The following is a 14,951-nucleotide window of genomic DNA, read 5'->3' as shown; positions in this document are numbered from 1 at the left end:
CAATGTTGCCATGCTAAACCATGTAAAATACATTAAAAATTTCAAAATGATAAGAATTTAATAAAATTTGGTGAACATATTCTTTAGAGTTAAATTTGACAATACAAATTTTTTAAGATTTTTCTTCTGTACAGTTATCCCGTAATTGATCACTAAAGTTCACTTGTATAAGCATAGCGTTTCCATGTATATAGGTATACATTCCGGGCATAAGAAATCTGCTTTAACGCGTAATTACTCGATAACTAAGCAGAAGAAAATTTTGAAAAAAATCGTGTCTTCGCACTTGATGTTGAAGAACATTATCACCAAATTTGATCAATTTCTTATCAATTTGACGAACGTAGCCACCCTCCTTAAAGACAGTAAAAAAATTGAGTTCAGAGCATTCATTTCCGTCACATTTTTCTTTCGACGAAAAACAATCAAATTTATATCAAGTTCATAATTTCAGTGCTCTTGTTTCAATTTTAAGAAATGGTAATTAAATAATAATATTGACGATTATTCCTAACCACTATAGTCAGCCTCTGCCGATCCTTTGTACTATAAAGTCGGCCATACACGCTACGGTATACCTGACAGGTTTGCCTGATTGTCTGTGCAGTTTGTGCCTATACAGGTCAACCTGACATCGTAGCGTGTACGGGGCACCGAAAAACATCCACACACGCTCGGTCCACCGCATGATCAGACCCGAAAAAATTGATTTTCGATTTTGCTCCGGTCGCCTGCACAGGTCAAAAGACCTGCACAGGTCTATCGCCAATATCGCCAGCATACACATTCCGGTCAACCTGCGCAGGCACGTCTGTACAGGTAGACCTCTCCGGTAAACCGTAGCGTGTATGGCCGGCTTTTAATGGAAAAAAACCCGAAAGATAAACACACGGCAGCGTCTCTATTCTGATCAAGTATATAGTATAAAGGAAAAATTTTCTACCCGGTAAGGCAAACTAAAATTGAAAATGTCAGTAGCAGTTATACGTATCTTAATTGAAACATTGTTCCGAAATCATTATATATAAACAAAAAAGCATGACTTACCGTACTTCAGTAACATTTGCAGAAATGTGCATATAGATACACTTTCGGCCATCATGCGGCAATTTAATGAAATGAGCGTTTTGACACTGGTAAATTTCTTTCTCTCAAAAAATTTTGTTCTTTCAGAAAAGTCATAAAAGATTATCAATAATTTCATTAACTATACAAAATTCTCATCCGTTTATTCTTATCTGATTTAGCTGTCGCTGTTCTTTGTGTGGTGTTTTGTTTACATTTTTACTCTCGGCTCGGCGCCGGTTTACACATACACGCGACAAACACGAAAAGGTCTCCTGTCTCCTTTATTCGCGGACGGCATCACCGTCCTCCCCATCAATTCATTCTTCGTTAGTCAAAATCAGTCCAGTCGTATTTAGGACACGTAAAACGTCGCTGCAGAGTTTATGTAAGATCCGAAAACTTTATTCTTCGAATATCGGAATAAAAATGACCGATCCGAATATACTGGAAAGGCCGATCATCTGTCCGTATGATCGAAATCACCGCATAGCACCATCACGAATACAGATACACTTAGTGAAATGTTCCAAAGTACGTATTTTCATGTTTATATTGATGCCTTTTTTACGATACGTCTGCCAAACCCTCGTGAAAACTTGATATTTCTAAGAATCTCACTATAAGATCCTTCTACTTTTGCAATCCTTTAATCTCTGAAATTACGAAATATTTTTTCGACGTTTTTCATAAGTATTCAATACACATTTTATAAAGTATAACAAAGACAAAAAAGTTAAATAATTCATCGCCGAAGTATTCGAAATCGAAATCATATCTTCATATTATTCGGCACGACTAGCAAAAAATTTGACCTCAATGTATGCGATTTTAATTTGTTTTTTTTTTAATATTTCAAGAATTATCCGCCTGATTATAAAGTGAGCTGTCCATACAATGCAACTCACCGATTATTCCGAAACGAAGTCGAGGAACATATAAATAACTGTCGCGATCATCAACACGTCAATCCCGGTATTTATGAAAGTAAGTTTTATGGTTCATTTTTCATTTCATTCTTCCGAATAGTATAATTCAATTTTCATTTTTTGTATTTAAAAAATTTGTCATTTACAACACTTTCCGAGCAGGATGAACTTTTTCATGTAAATCTCATTGAAAGATGTAATTTTATAAGTCACACCTTCGACATTGATTTTGTTTATAAGAAATAAAATGAAAATTAACCACATGTTTGCAGAGAATAGCGAAAGATTTATTTTTAATTTTATTATTTACAGCATGCTCTAAAAGAGGAGCAGACATGTCAAGTGTCGCTTCAGAGTGTTTCAGTGTCGTTGGCAGCCAAGAGACTTGGGAAGACGACAATGAAAATTCTTTGTATCCTGTAATATATCCTCCTGATTGTCCATCCGTCACTCCAATGAATAGCGAGAGCAGAAGAAACTTGGATAACCGGTACAAATGTTTGGCTTTTTTTCTTTTTCTACAGATTCACTCGGCTTCGAGGAATCCTTTCATGCTGTCATTACCGAACCAAATTATTTCCATTCATTACATATTCCAATTTTTCGTCTATTCAATAGAAAAACAAAAAAGCAACTGAAAAAGTGAAAGATTTGAGAAAAAACAAAATTCTTATTTAGGCAAGAATTTATCATGCAAACTTTCTCAATATTTTCTCACTGGCTCATATGTTTTACAAGTCATATATTTATCAACATTACAATTATACAACTCTATATTTCTTGGAAAAGCTTCCTTTATCCTGCTTGAGAAAATTATGAGGTAAAAACAATAATTTGATGTTATTTCATGGAATATAACAAAATTTCCATCAGATTCTACTGCGGTGGATGTGAGAAAAATGATGAATTTGAGTAACTCTATAAGCTGATCGATCTATGAAAGGTTGTCATGCAGTTTTCTCAAAATCTAAGAAAATGCAACAGTTATGCCTTCTCTTCAGAGACTTTTCTTCAATTTCTTCTGCGGTCAAGCGACTCAGCGCCTAGATGCACATTTGAACTCTTAACTTAATTTATATTATAGTTTGAGATACATTGTGCCGAGTCGACCACTATCGTTGCACTCGAGAAATCGCGCACCGAGTGGATTGGCACAAGCTCTGATGATGGAGCAGTCCGAACAATCAGAAGTAGAAGATATGGAATCCGTAAAGAGTTTCATGGGTGTTGGGCGTGGAAAACCCTGGAGTCAGCCACACAATGAAATGATTACGAAGATCGGCCGTGGACGCGGATCAGCTCAGGTCAACAAGAATGACTAAAGACTCCTCAACCTCTCCGTGCAAATAATAAACTGTATAAGATTCAACTGAAACTAACTAATGAGATAAAACAACCGAGTATTAATTACTTGATACAGTTATTGGACGTAGACTAAATAAAGTTTGATTCCCTGATTTCGTCGACACTGAATCGCAAATTTTGATACTCATCGAAGCTATGATAATAATTATCCATTAAATAATAAGGTAAATATTCTTTGTCTATCATCTCTTGATCTGAATAATCTTGTAAGCGGTAAGAAATTTCGAAGCAAATAACTTCGAATTGCTTATTTTTCGGGAGTGAAGTTAACATATAGTTAAATTTCGTGTTCCATACATTTCCTTATTTCTTCCTTCCATAATTTTACTTCATTTTCTCTATTCAAAAATATTCTCTACGAACCATCAGTTGGTAAGTTTGAAAATGATAAAACGAACCGGAAACAGCTAATAAACCAGTTTCCATGGGTTTCTAATCGAATATAAATCTTAAGAAATTTGAAAAAATCAACTGCACCGAAACGTTATAAATAAAAAAGAATTTAAAGACTATTTTGAATAGGAAAGTACGATAAATATTTGGCATGAATCATTTCGAGATTTATGATAAATGAAAAAGAACAGTTTACGAATAATTCTTTATGATTTTATTGACAATTGGTCAAATGTCCCCCAGTTCGACTGTCATACGTTTTATCTGGTCTTCCCTATAATTATACATCCGGGGAATGAACAGTATCAATAATGTTATTTTGCTTGGCAAAATCATTGTTCATATCATTATTTGTTTTTCTTTCAAACATTTACACATATTCAACGGTGGAAAACCTGGCGATTATATTATTCCGTAGCATATAGGCAATCTATACATGACATCACTATCAGATCCATGTTACTTTTAATATAAAACCAAACATGACCTTATAGCATAAATAAGTACATTTTCACGATGTCAGCGACGTCTATGTAAAGATGACGATGTTCCTGGGTTGTCGATTGTATTTTTTCATTGTTTCACAAAAGTCTTGATATTTTCAATTGCATAAAAAGCGTATCACTAACACATTCATACGTTCTCGGGGCACATTGTTCCAAAGTCATGATACGGTATGAAACAATAAATAAGTTTGTTAATGATACAAAAAAACATAAGATCGATGGATACAAAATTGTTTTTAGGATACTCATGTACTGCGAACATGTTAAAATCGTAAGAAACAGCTTATCGGCGTACAATTCAGGATGTAAAAGGCTCACTGAGCTTTTTTCTCGTCTTGCAAGTTGCTCATCGGTCTTCTTGTTAAGTTTTCAAAATTGAAAACCATTTCATTACTCTTCCACTTTCTCCCTGTCTCTCTCTCTCTCTCTCTCTCTCTTTCTCTCTCTCTTTCTCCCGGGAGAGCGATTCCGTACAAAAAAGAGAAGAAAGTTCCTATGACGTGCCGAAAAAACCAACGCAGCTTTTATGCAATATCAGGGATTCTCGAGCTGCCATATATTCGACTTGTAGAAATTTGTTCGTACATATTCATATATACATCCATATCAGGATATGTATACATATACACTTTAATTTTTCCAAACGGAAAAAAAGTGTTTGTTTAATTTTTTCTCCTTCATTAATTTCATTGAAAATATAAATAATTATAAATAGGGTAGTGGATCAGCCAGAAGACAAGAGATTACGTACAAAATACCGAGATGCACGTTTAGTCTCGCCGTCTGTTTAGGCACGCTTTGTATCATGTGTGGATCTCGGAATTGTTTTTCAATTTTGAACGCAGTCGGTAGGGTCACAAGTGGTAGAAGGAACCATCCAGAATACCTGAGGGCCATTACAACGAGACTAATGTATGGTGTAAATAGCAAAAATGCGTACAAAACGTGTGAAGCTGTATGACCAATTACAATGGCCAACGTAACGATTCCGGCTTTTCTATCGCTTTCCATATCACGTGTATTGTTGCTGTGTAATATTGCCTCGGTGTTGAGGGCCAATGGAATCGCGTAATATATCGTGCCCCAATGTATGAAACCGGTTTGTGCTAAAAAAGCAAATATTTCCGATACTGGGCCAAATATAACGAGAACCATCACGTCTCCCAGAGCTATGTACTTCAGTCCGATTCCACCTGTGTAGAGAAACGATCCTGACAAACCACCGAAATAAACGAGCGCCAAATGCTCCATTTTCGCCGGTGATATTGCTGTTAATAATATAAAACCGAGACAACCAAGAGCGTAAAGCAAAGCTCCGAGCGAAACTAACTCGTCTTTCGACAATAAATGATCTACCAATATTCTGTCGTCGCTTTTTCTACTGTCCACACCTTTAATGTAATCAAAGTATGTATTCACTACGTTTCCCGCACCGTGAACAAACATTATCGTTAGCGATGCTAATACGAATGTTATCGGATTAAAATTCTCATAACCACTCAGTCTGTAGGCCAAGACGCTACCCAATAAACCCGGTATCAACGACGCATTCAGTGACCAGGGCCTCGTCGCCAAAATATATGACGATATCTTCATCAATGGTGACTTTACACCTGGCGATACCGACGATGCTCCATTCGTACCATCCAACAACGAAGACGTCTTTGATTCCATCTCTCCCCTTGGACTTGGAATTCCATTTGATACCATTGTCCTTTCTTTTAACCCTGGAATGTCATTTCCAAAAATTCATTACAACTGTGGAAAATTTTTGCTCGGTTAATCCAATTTTACTTCCTGAGGTAATACAATTCTATTTTTATTCAAGAGTAAACACAATCTAGCAACTATTTCTATTGAGGTACCATTTAAATATGAATATTGGAATCCTAGAGGACATATTTGGAAAATAACTTTGATTACTTGCTAAATTTTTCAAATTTTTTAATATTCTATGTTAAAAATTTTACATGGATTCCTTAGAAGAACCATGTGGAAATTAGACATTAGTCGTCATGAATCTCAACCCGAAGGTACGCTTGTCGAAATAAAATTCAAGTTTTGATGGTTCAGCGTCTCAGATTCAGCAAAAAAATAAATTGAAACTTTTACACTTTTCGTTGTAGCTCTTGACTTTGGTACAGATTTATCATTTAAAAATTCTCCATTGCTGGAAAATATGTTGCAATGTTTGTCCAAAAATAGTTGGGAATTCAATAAATCAGATAGTGTTTCAACTAGAAACTATAAGTTCCAAGAAATTTTTGTTCAACTGTAAGCTCAATTAACGTTATAAACTCTACTACGGTAGAATGTTTTGAAAATTGTATCCAAGCTTCTGGACAATCATCAAAGAATCAATTTGTCACGTGTGTAGAGCCAAAATAGTGATTCCCAGAATTAATGAATAATTTACAAACACAATGAGTCTTTCAATAAATCATGAACAGCATGTTATAGTGTTATCTAACAATAATATTCATGAAAAATTGAATTTCATAATTCAGCGTTATACACGAAAATTATCAAGTCAACAATTATAAAAAAATATGTTTGTCTACTGTTGAATACAGTTGAATAATGCATTAATTTCTGTACTTTCGATAACATGAAGGTTAGCTGAAAGGATTATACGTAAGGAAAATAGGAAAATATTCTTCATAAGTTTGAATCGGTTCGAAAAATTGATGGCTTTACAGAAAAATTTTTCTACTTAATTTCGAATCACATTTAGTTGAAACCATGTAAATACGTCGGCAGAAGAATCATAAACAGCTGTGTTTATCATCCAATGATACAATTTCTGTTTTTTTTCACGTTGTATTTTCGGTCCAATAATAAAGCCAAATTATTTTCTTCCATAATTCATGATTAACTCGTTAACTTTATCCTGTACTATTAAATTTTTTTCTGAGTGAATGAAAAAAAATGGTTACAGGTCTCCCTAAAAACGAAGTAGAAATATCGAACAAATATATTTACCTTCTTGTGATTTTCACGAGTCAGAGTTAGAGAGTTAGGTAAGACAGTTTTCGAACTTCATGTGCAATCATTTTGTACTGAATTTCAACAATATGCTCAGAACACTTTGAAGATATTTTCTATTCTTGACTTTTTTATATTTTCAATTGTCAGTTTATCAACATATTTCAAGTTCCAATTTTGTTCTTGTTTAGCCAAATAGTTTCAACTATGTTGATGACGTGTTTTTCTCCTCAAGCCTGCTGACACGATTTTTTGAGTAGCGGGATGGCACCACGTACCGGGACTAATGTGGAGATCGAGCCTCATCTTTTTTTCCTGTAGATAGCGACACCTGTTTGATGCTCTATTCTGAACTGGCCCTTATCCCCACTTCCGAAAATTAGGTCGACTTATTTTCAATTTTTAACTTTATCAGAGTAAATCTTTTGTCAGGCTCTCGTAAGTGATTATCGGATAAAAATCGATGCGTGTAGAAAATTAGTTCATTATAAAAGTCAAAATAAAATTATGCGAGTGAAGTTGGTCGATTTTGTTCAATTTTCACATATAACGAATTTCAGTAAAAAAATTTCATATAAAATGAACATATATTATTCGTCATTAACTAATTTATTTAAAATTGTAAAATATTGTTCATTTTCAAGAGCCTGATCGAAACGCGGTCGTTTGTCTATAATAACAACAATTGTCGAATTTTCGTTCATTGTCTAAAACATAATTATTGAAGATTAAATAAAATTTAATGGATAACCTGCAATATCGGCTGATTGTACTCGTCGCATTTCCATCCTTCACCTTTCCCCACTTGTTTATTTCGTCACAGTTCTACGTGTAAATTTCCCGTCGCTTATTCGGATTCATTTTCTGAAAAATTCAGCGCGCTGGGCATATACGGCATACACTGTGATATCGGAAACTTGGAAATGGGGATGAAGAAAAACTTGACTCATGGGAACTTACTCGATGAACAAATGATGATAGTTTATCGACTCTAGTTAGGAAAGAAATTTTCAGGCTTGGTCGAGCTTGGTCGAGCCGTCGAGCTTCGTAGGATTTTAACTTTCACTATTTACCGAGTTAAACGCTACGAAAAAGCGCTTCATTACGAATTCCCCAAGAACAAGTTCGGCTTGGAATCTCTCTCTAATTTCTGCGGTACGTGTCTCTTGGCAAAGTAAAAAAAATCACCGTCCGCGGCGCCACAGTCGAGTCGTTTTGTTGTCATCAGCCACATTTACAATAAGTTGTTTTCAAAGGGTTTTTATTAAAGAGAATCTGCTTTAATTTACTTTCAAATTCTCTATCGATATCGCGAAAAAATTTCAAAAATGTTTATTAAGGGTAAACGTTGGTTGTGGTTGTAGCGAATTAGGGTACGGCTGGTAAAAGTGACCACGAACTTATCTTACATTTTGAGGTTAGAATTCGTAGATTTCATTTTACGCCGATATTTTCTATAATTTACCATCTATAATTCATTGTTTATTCACAAAATATCTGCGTTACCACCTTCCGCATAGTAATACATAATTTTTTTTGTCATTTTCGCAAAAACTACCGTGGTTCGATCAGACAAAAATAACGTCATAATTTTTCTGCCTTTTCCAACTGTCAATTCTCGTAAATTTTTCAAAGCGTGAGATTCTATAATTCTCTTAATCACTCAACCCTCAAACATTAGGAACTCCTCATTGGAATGAATCAACATTGTGTTTATTTCGAATTTCAAAAAATAATAAACGTGTAAAAGCAACAAATTTTTTATTGTTCAAATCTTAAATTATAACAATCAAATTCCACTTCAGATCTTTACAGATCTTTTGGAGGAATCATTTTTTGGCATATGCAATCCACATTTTTGTGCTCTTAGTACATCATGAATCTGGAAACCTGGTTTTTATTCTAAATGCTATTCTTCCTGTCAACTCTGAAAAATCATAAGGCCCAATAACAAGATTTTGCTGTATAGAAATTTTAGATTGTGTATGTTTTTGAATTTCCTGAATCCTAAGTATACTCCGATCAGTGATTTTGCAATTCTGGAATTGCAAGATGCAAAATTGCATTTTAAAATTGGATTGATTAAAATGTTAATATGCAAGCAATTATGTTTATATTTATTTTGTACAAATTCATTGCGAAATAAATACAGAGTATTGTCTATGCGTGGTTTCAAAAATCCTTTTGTAGAAATCTATCGGTAGTAGTGGAAGAAATAATAAAGGACTATCATTTGGATTGTCTTTTTCAAACACCTGAAGAAAAATTTGAAATCATAATTGCAGGGGATTGAATTAAAGCTGATTAAATGGTGCTGACCAATGCCATGGAGAGAAGAATAAAACTGAAAACATTGAACAGCCACATAACTTGTAAAATATGTAGAGGCTATCTGATAGACGCAACCACAGTTACCGAGTGCCTACACACGTTTTGTAAGAGCTGTTTAGTCAAACATCTTGAGGAGAAACATACTTGTCCAACATGCCAAATAGTCATACATCAATCTCATCCTCTACAATACATCAGCTTCGACAGAACAATGCAGGATATTGTTTACAAATTAGTTCCTGACCTTCAGGAGAGTAAGTACAATGATTTGGAGCAGAAGATTATGTGAACAAATTCCAATCAATTTCCAACTACAGTATCATACTGATTTCATTACAGAGTCAGAGATTGTGGAATTTTTGAGTAAAAGATTCATTTGATTTCTTGCTTTAGATTGTCATTGTTTATCATTGTTCTTATTGTAATTTTTCTCTTGAAATTATTTCATGAATACTAATGTTATTACAGATGAAATAAAAAGAGAAAGAGAATTCTACAGAGCTAGAGGTTTGCCGTGTCCCAAAGACGTATTACCTAATGCAGGGGAGATCGAAGAGGAAAAAACATCTGCGGATGCTCATGCAGAATCTGATTATCACAGAGCGGACGAGCAAGTATGTATTCCTATGGGATAGTAACTTGAAAAAATGTCATTCTGCTACTTTATCAGAAGTGATTAATTATTTCTTGATTCTCTCATTCCCACAGGTCAATGTTTGTTTGGAGTGTATGAACTCGAGTCTGAAAGCTTTGAAACGACGTTACATAAGGTGTTCTGCTCAAGCTACGATAACTCACCTCAAGAAGTTTATAGCCAAAAAGGTTCTGAATGGATTGGAGAAATATCGCGACGTAAGTATAGAGATGAACACCTTAATACGCTCGAGGTCGAAAGTATTCAGGGAAAAAATCTAAAAGCCCGAAAGTTCTTCACTTCTCCGAACGAAAGTTTCTCCTTCAAGGATCTAGTGAAGCTAAAGTTCTTTTTCAACCTTCAACCTCCAAGATCGATTTATCCGAAGTAAAACTCTGAAACACAGTCGAAAACGGTAAATTCTCTTTCGAGCGTGATATGTTTCTCGTATGCATAACAACATTCAATTGTCCCCATTTTTTTCATTGTTCGTTAACATCGGAAATGGTGTACGATAAAACTGCACTTAAGGAAAAAGGAAAGACTCTAAAAAGTAAAGTGTAAAGAAAATGGAAAAATTTTATTTTTCAACACAAAATATCGGGATCCGAGTTGAAATTTATTATTCGTAACTCAGGAAAACGCGAACCTTCACTTTGCTGCGAAGAAATCAGATTTTCAGGACTAACGAAAACTCATGGAAACATTCGATCATGTAACGAAAACTCGTATTCTTGAAAATTAAATTCTGTAAATTCATAATTTTTTTTCTCTTCTTATAGATCGATATTCTCTGTAACGACGAACTATTAGGTAAGGACCACACGTTGAAGTTCGTGTACGTTACCAGATGGAGGTTCAGGGACCCACCCTTGAGGCTACAATATCGACCACGAATAGACATTTAAGAACCCTGTTTCGTTCTTTCTTCCATTTATCCATGTGGTTGAGAAGTAATGAAATTTCTCCAAATCGAGCGAGAGTTTTCATCCTCTCTTTCACATTTGTATTATTCGCGTAGCACTTCCTGATTTTTCAAAATATTTCTTTGTTGCACATAATTTTCAGTTAACACCTAAACCAAGATTGAAAATCTTGAATTTCTTCCTGAGTCAATTGCATTCTACGGCAATATTTCATGAATTTACTTCCAATGAACTATTATTTTTCTGTCATCTTCGACTAATTGTTGAATGATCCAAGCAGAATTAACATTTTTTGTTGACACTTTTCGTTAAAAAAAAATCATTCAATAAGAAAAGTTTATTGAGACAAACGATTGAATTCCTGGATCTGAAATCATTCTATTTGAATTTACTACTTCGATCGTTATTCTTTCTGGGCGTACAAAAGTTATTTATTTACAAAACAATCCCCAGTACAAGATCAGCGAAACAAAAACGATGATCTAGTTTTATTTAATCATCCGATTGATATTAACAGAAAAAATGCTATCGATGGTCATCAATATTCATTCAAAAACAGAGAATTTGAGAGTATCGATGAATCAAAAAGTTTCAGTACTTTACGTGTAATTTCGTTGTACTTCATGGCTGATATTTTTTTCAATGTAAAAATTTAATCGAATTTTTCTTTTCCTTCGTTTCCATGATCGCGTTATCTATCGTGAGAAAGAAAAAATCAATGAATGGTATTATATCGATCGATAAAATCGAGCATTGCATCAGTGCAATTATTACTGTACAAGAGAATCATAATAATCATAAATTTGCGTTGTTTCTATTTCATTTGAATAATACTTCGGGGAATTTGGTATGTTGCATTAGTAACGAGTTGTTTTATTTTTTCCACAATGGAATAATTGTGTAATTAAGAATTTATGTAAACCTGTAAATGTGGCTGGTGCAGGGAAACAGAAAAGTTAGTTCGTGGTTCAAGTCCGGACGGAAGCTCAGCAAAAAGAAAATCAAAGTAACTCAAAGTTTATTTCTCTGTAACAAAAAAAAGTCCCAAGAAGTTTGATCTGCTTGGCAGATAACGATATATTTTTGGATATTTCAAAGATTTTTCATTTAATAAAAAATCAAAAACAGAAAAGGTACTTCAGGATGCTTAACCTCCTGAACGATTTCCGTTCTTTCGATCATTTCCAAAGCTGAGTCTGGACTTTTGGGACCTGGGCCTTTCAAAACTTTGTATGTTTACACGCTGTAAATATTGCTATCGTGATCGTGAAAGTTCACTAGAAAAAAAATCTCTTAGGTGAGGAAACGCGAATTTTTTTTTCTCATAGGAAAATTGACGATATTTTCAAAATATTTTCTTCAACGATAAATTTAACGAAAATAACGAACAAAATTGTTGATTTTTCATTTCGAGTGCATTTAAGATGGAAAGAGTTTGAAAAAGAAACAAAAAAGTAAATATATGAGACAGAAAAAATAGACAACTGAGACTCGTGAACAACAAAACAAAACAGTTTTCATCTTTCTAACGTTTAATAACAAAAAGTGTGATTGTATATAATAGAGTATTGATAACGATGACAGAAAACTAAAGAAAAAAAGGAAAAACATAAATTACAAGATCAATTTGAAAAATGAAAAAAACAGTAGAAAGCATACGAGAAACGTTAACGCTTGTACGTTGTACACTTAATGCGTGTCACTATAAATTATTGAATAAATATGTTTTGTACAGTATTACAGGCTCATTGTATTTCCAACCATTTTTCGTACCTTAAAATTACTCTCGCAGAGTTTAGTTTTTCCCATTACTTGAGTTCGGAGTGAATCATAATTCCAAAGGTTGCAATTGATGCTGTTTGCAATCATACATTTTTCTAAAATCACACTTTTGCAATCCATTGAATTTGATTTCTTTCCCAACAATTCTGATTTTCTAAGAAGTTGAGGTTTGACGATTCATTCTCCAGTGAATCATAACGGCTTGTACAGTTGATTTATTGCACGCTTTATTCTTGTGAAACAAAAACCGCAGAATTTGAAATTTTTCTTCAAATATGAAAAATTTAATTTTTATAGTGTGTTTACACATTTGAAAAAGGAATCAGGAAGAAATAAAACATTCCCATTCATTCGCGGGTTTATTTCTTTATTAAATTGTCAATACAAAAAATCAATTTTTTAGGTTCTGTCTAACTCACATTTTCGTGGGACAGATTTTTCTATCAAATTTGGATTTACACCAACAATTTATTGATCACATTACCAAGTAATATAATGTGATTGGAATATTATTGTAATTGACAGGTATAAATACATCGACGAAATTGATGAATGGTCAATCGATACTTCAAAAATAAACCATTTTTATAAATATATTAAATTATTTAGTTGAAAAAATGAGTAAAATTATGAACAATTGTATTGAGCTTAATTAATTTTAATTAACCAGTAGAAAAGCCACGAGTTTCGTTGTTTTCTACAGCGAAAGTATTTGCTATAATGTTAATTTGATCATAATCAGATCCTGTGACATAATAACACACAGGAGCAAGGGAAAAGGAAGTCCCTCGTACATAAGATAAGATAAATTTACCTTTCACTTTTCCAGATAAGCAAACGCGAAATACAAGAAGGCTCGTTTTGTAAGATTCCCGATCTCATCGTGAGAGACAAGGTGAGAAGTATTTTTTTTCTTCGTTCTTTTCCTCTTTCTAACCTCCACATACAGGATACTAAACGGCCTTGCTCGTATAAGTATACTCGCGATATGGTAAAACTTTCATATAATAACCATTGCAGATATACACGCGACAAGATTCATCTTTTCAATGTTTTTTTTTTAAATATTTATACCGCGCAAAACGATGGGAATCGAAGAATCGACTGTCAATATTGAACCCCTGCGATACATTTTTTCAAACTGGAATTCTCTGCTACGGAATTGAAATCGCGATTGCTATCTTAGCATAACAGGTTTCTTTTGTAAAAGCGATGGAGTTTTAATGAAGGTTATTAATTTTTGACTCACTGTCGCAAGAGAACAGTACAAGACAAAGTGGCATTCAACGAAAATTTGATAAAAATTTTCCAAGATGAGCCGTAGATTCAAGAGAATGAGAAAAAGTTTTTGCTGAAGAAAAAAATATGTCGGTTGATTTCGACCCTGTTGTGGAGATATTGCATACTCCTATATATATGTAAACTTTGCTCATTCCTTATTCTCAATGGCCATATATGTATTCAGCGAAAGGTATTTTTATCATTATTCACGTTCGTCAAATGAGACACGTTACTAAAAGTTTAGCTGCTATTTAAAAAATTTATCACGCCCCAGTCGGGACTTTCGAATTACACAAAAGACATTATATTACGTAAAAAATGAAAAAAGAAACAGAAAATCATGGCTCACGTTCACGTTCGTCAAATCGTGTATGTCAACCGTGCTCAACGACCTTGACTAACGACGCCATCTTCAGTCGAATTTTTTAAATCACAAAACTGCGCGAATTTTTTCCCGCCTCTTTTGAGGAGGATAGAAATACATTTTTTTAGTCGTTTGTAAATCGTCCATTTTCGTAAATGAATTTATTATTTTAAACAAATATTGTTTAAAAAAATGTTAATGGTTCATTGTTTTTGGAATTTTCGCCGAAGAGAATAAACACCTGCTCGCTCGACGCTTTTCTCACCACCATTAGACCTGCGCGGAAACGTTTAAGAGATGCACGCATGCGCGTGATTCCCCACAGTAGTGCAATGTTGGCAAAGCGCAATGGTCGAGTGGGGCAATGGCAAAGGGAAGGAGGGGAAGTTC

At 34.1% G+C, this 14,951-nt stretch overlaps 3 protein-coding genes and 1 long non-coding RNA gene across 5 annotated transcripts; 2 read left to right on the top strand and 2 right to left on the bottom strand.

Annotated features, from left to right (window-relative positions):
• Positions 1-819: 819 nt before the first annotated feature.
• LOC122408549 (gametocyte-specific factor 1-like) lies at positions 820-3,467 on the top strand. Of its 2 annotated transcripts, none has more exons than XM_043415366.1 (5): positions 820-946; positions 1,248-1,599; positions 1,926-2,052; positions 2,307-2,484; positions 3,079-3,467. In XM_043415366.1, exons 2-5 carry the CDS (start codon positions 1,495-1,497, stop codon positions 3,314-3,316), a joined length of 648 nt encoding a protein of 215 aa, XP_043271301.1. In that variant the 5' UTR covers positions 820-946; positions 1,248-1,494; the 3' UTR covers positions 3,317-3,467. The 2 variants fall into 2 exon arrangements, with proteins under 2 accessions (XP_043271301.1, XP_043271300.1); XM_043415365.1 differs by having other exon boundaries at positions 821-1,136.
• Positions 3,468-3,943: 476 nt separating this feature from the next.
• heix (UbiA prenyltransferase domain-containing heix) lies at positions 3,944-7,530 on the bottom strand. The gene is made up of 2 exons (XM_043415363.1): positions 7,241-7,530; positions 3,944-5,985 (listed from the first exon to the last, which is right to left on the bottom strand). The coding sequence occupies exon 2, from the start codon at positions 5,966-5,968 to the stop codon at positions 4,964-4,966; it is 1,005 nt and encodes a 334-aa protein (XP_043271298.1). The 5' UTR covers positions 5,969-5,985; positions 7,241-7,530; the 3' UTR covers positions 3,944-4,963.
• Positions 7,531-7,993: 463 nt separating this feature from the next.
• Positions 7,994-8,383, bottom strand: LOC122408550 (uncharacterized). The gene is made up of 2 exons (XR_006260500.1): positions 8,204-8,383; positions 7,994-8,107 (listed from the first exon to the last, which is right to left on the bottom strand). It is a non-coding gene; the product is annotated as an uncharacterized lncRNA (long non-coding RNA).
• A 49-nt stretch (positions 8,384-8,432) lies between these two features.
• On the top strand, positions 8,433-12,871 carry LOC122408547 (polycomb group RING finger protein 3-like). The gene is made up of 5 exons (XM_043415364.1): positions 8,433-8,660; positions 9,529-9,828; positions 10,043-10,188; positions 10,283-10,426; positions 10,991-12,871. Exons 2-5 carry the CDS (start codon positions 9,552-9,554, stop codon positions 11,114-11,116), a joined length of 693 nt encoding a protein of 230 aa, XP_043271299.1. The 5' UTR covers positions 8,433-8,660; positions 9,529-9,551; the 3' UTR covers positions 11,117-12,871.
• The last annotated feature ends 2,080 nt before the right edge of the window (positions 12,872-14,951 follow it).

The sequence above is a fragment of the Venturia canescens genome, chromosome 3 (assembly GCF_019457755.1).
Source record: "Venturia canescens isolate UGA chromosome 3, ASM1945775v1, whole genome shotgun sequence".
NCBI classification, from domain to species: Eukaryota; Metazoa; Arthropoda; class Insecta; order Hymenoptera; family Ichneumonidae; genus Venturia; species Venturia canescens.
This window is presented reverse-complemented; position numbering and strand designations above follow the sequence as displayed.

What these genes read in the sequence shown, in the direction of transcription:
- LOC122408549 (XM_043415366.1), top strand. Translation starts at nt 1,495, where the DNA reads ATGACCGATCCGAATATACTGGAAAGGCCGATCATCTGTCCGTATGAT. An exon ending in CAATCCCGGTATTTATGAAA is followed by an intron (nt 2,053 to 2,306) that starts GTAAGTTTTATG and finishes TATTATTTACAG; the next exon opens with CATGCTCTAAAAGAGGAGCA. An exon ending in AGAAGAAACTTGGATAACCG is followed by an intron (nt 2,485 to 3,078) that starts GTACAAATGTTT and finishes TTTATATTATAG; the next exon opens with TTTGAGATACATTGTGCCGA.
- heix (XM_043415363.1), bottom strand. Translation starts at nt 5,968, where the DNA reads ATGGTATCAAATGGAATTCCAAGTCCAAGGGGAGAGATGGAATCAAAG.
- LOC122408547 (XM_043415364.1), top strand. Translation starts at nt 9,552, where the DNA reads ATGGTGCTGACCAATGCCATGGAGAGAAGAATAAAACTGAAAACATTG. An exon ending in AGTTCCTGACCTTCAGGAGA is followed by an intron (nt 9,829 to 10,042) that starts GTAAGTACAATG and finishes ATGTTATTACAG; the next exon opens with ATGAAATAAAAAGAGAAAGA. An exon ending in GATTGGAGAAATATCGCGAC is followed by an intron (nt 10,427 to 10,990) that starts GTAAGTATAGAG and finishes CTCTTCTTATAG; the next exon opens with ATCGATATTCTCTGTAACGA.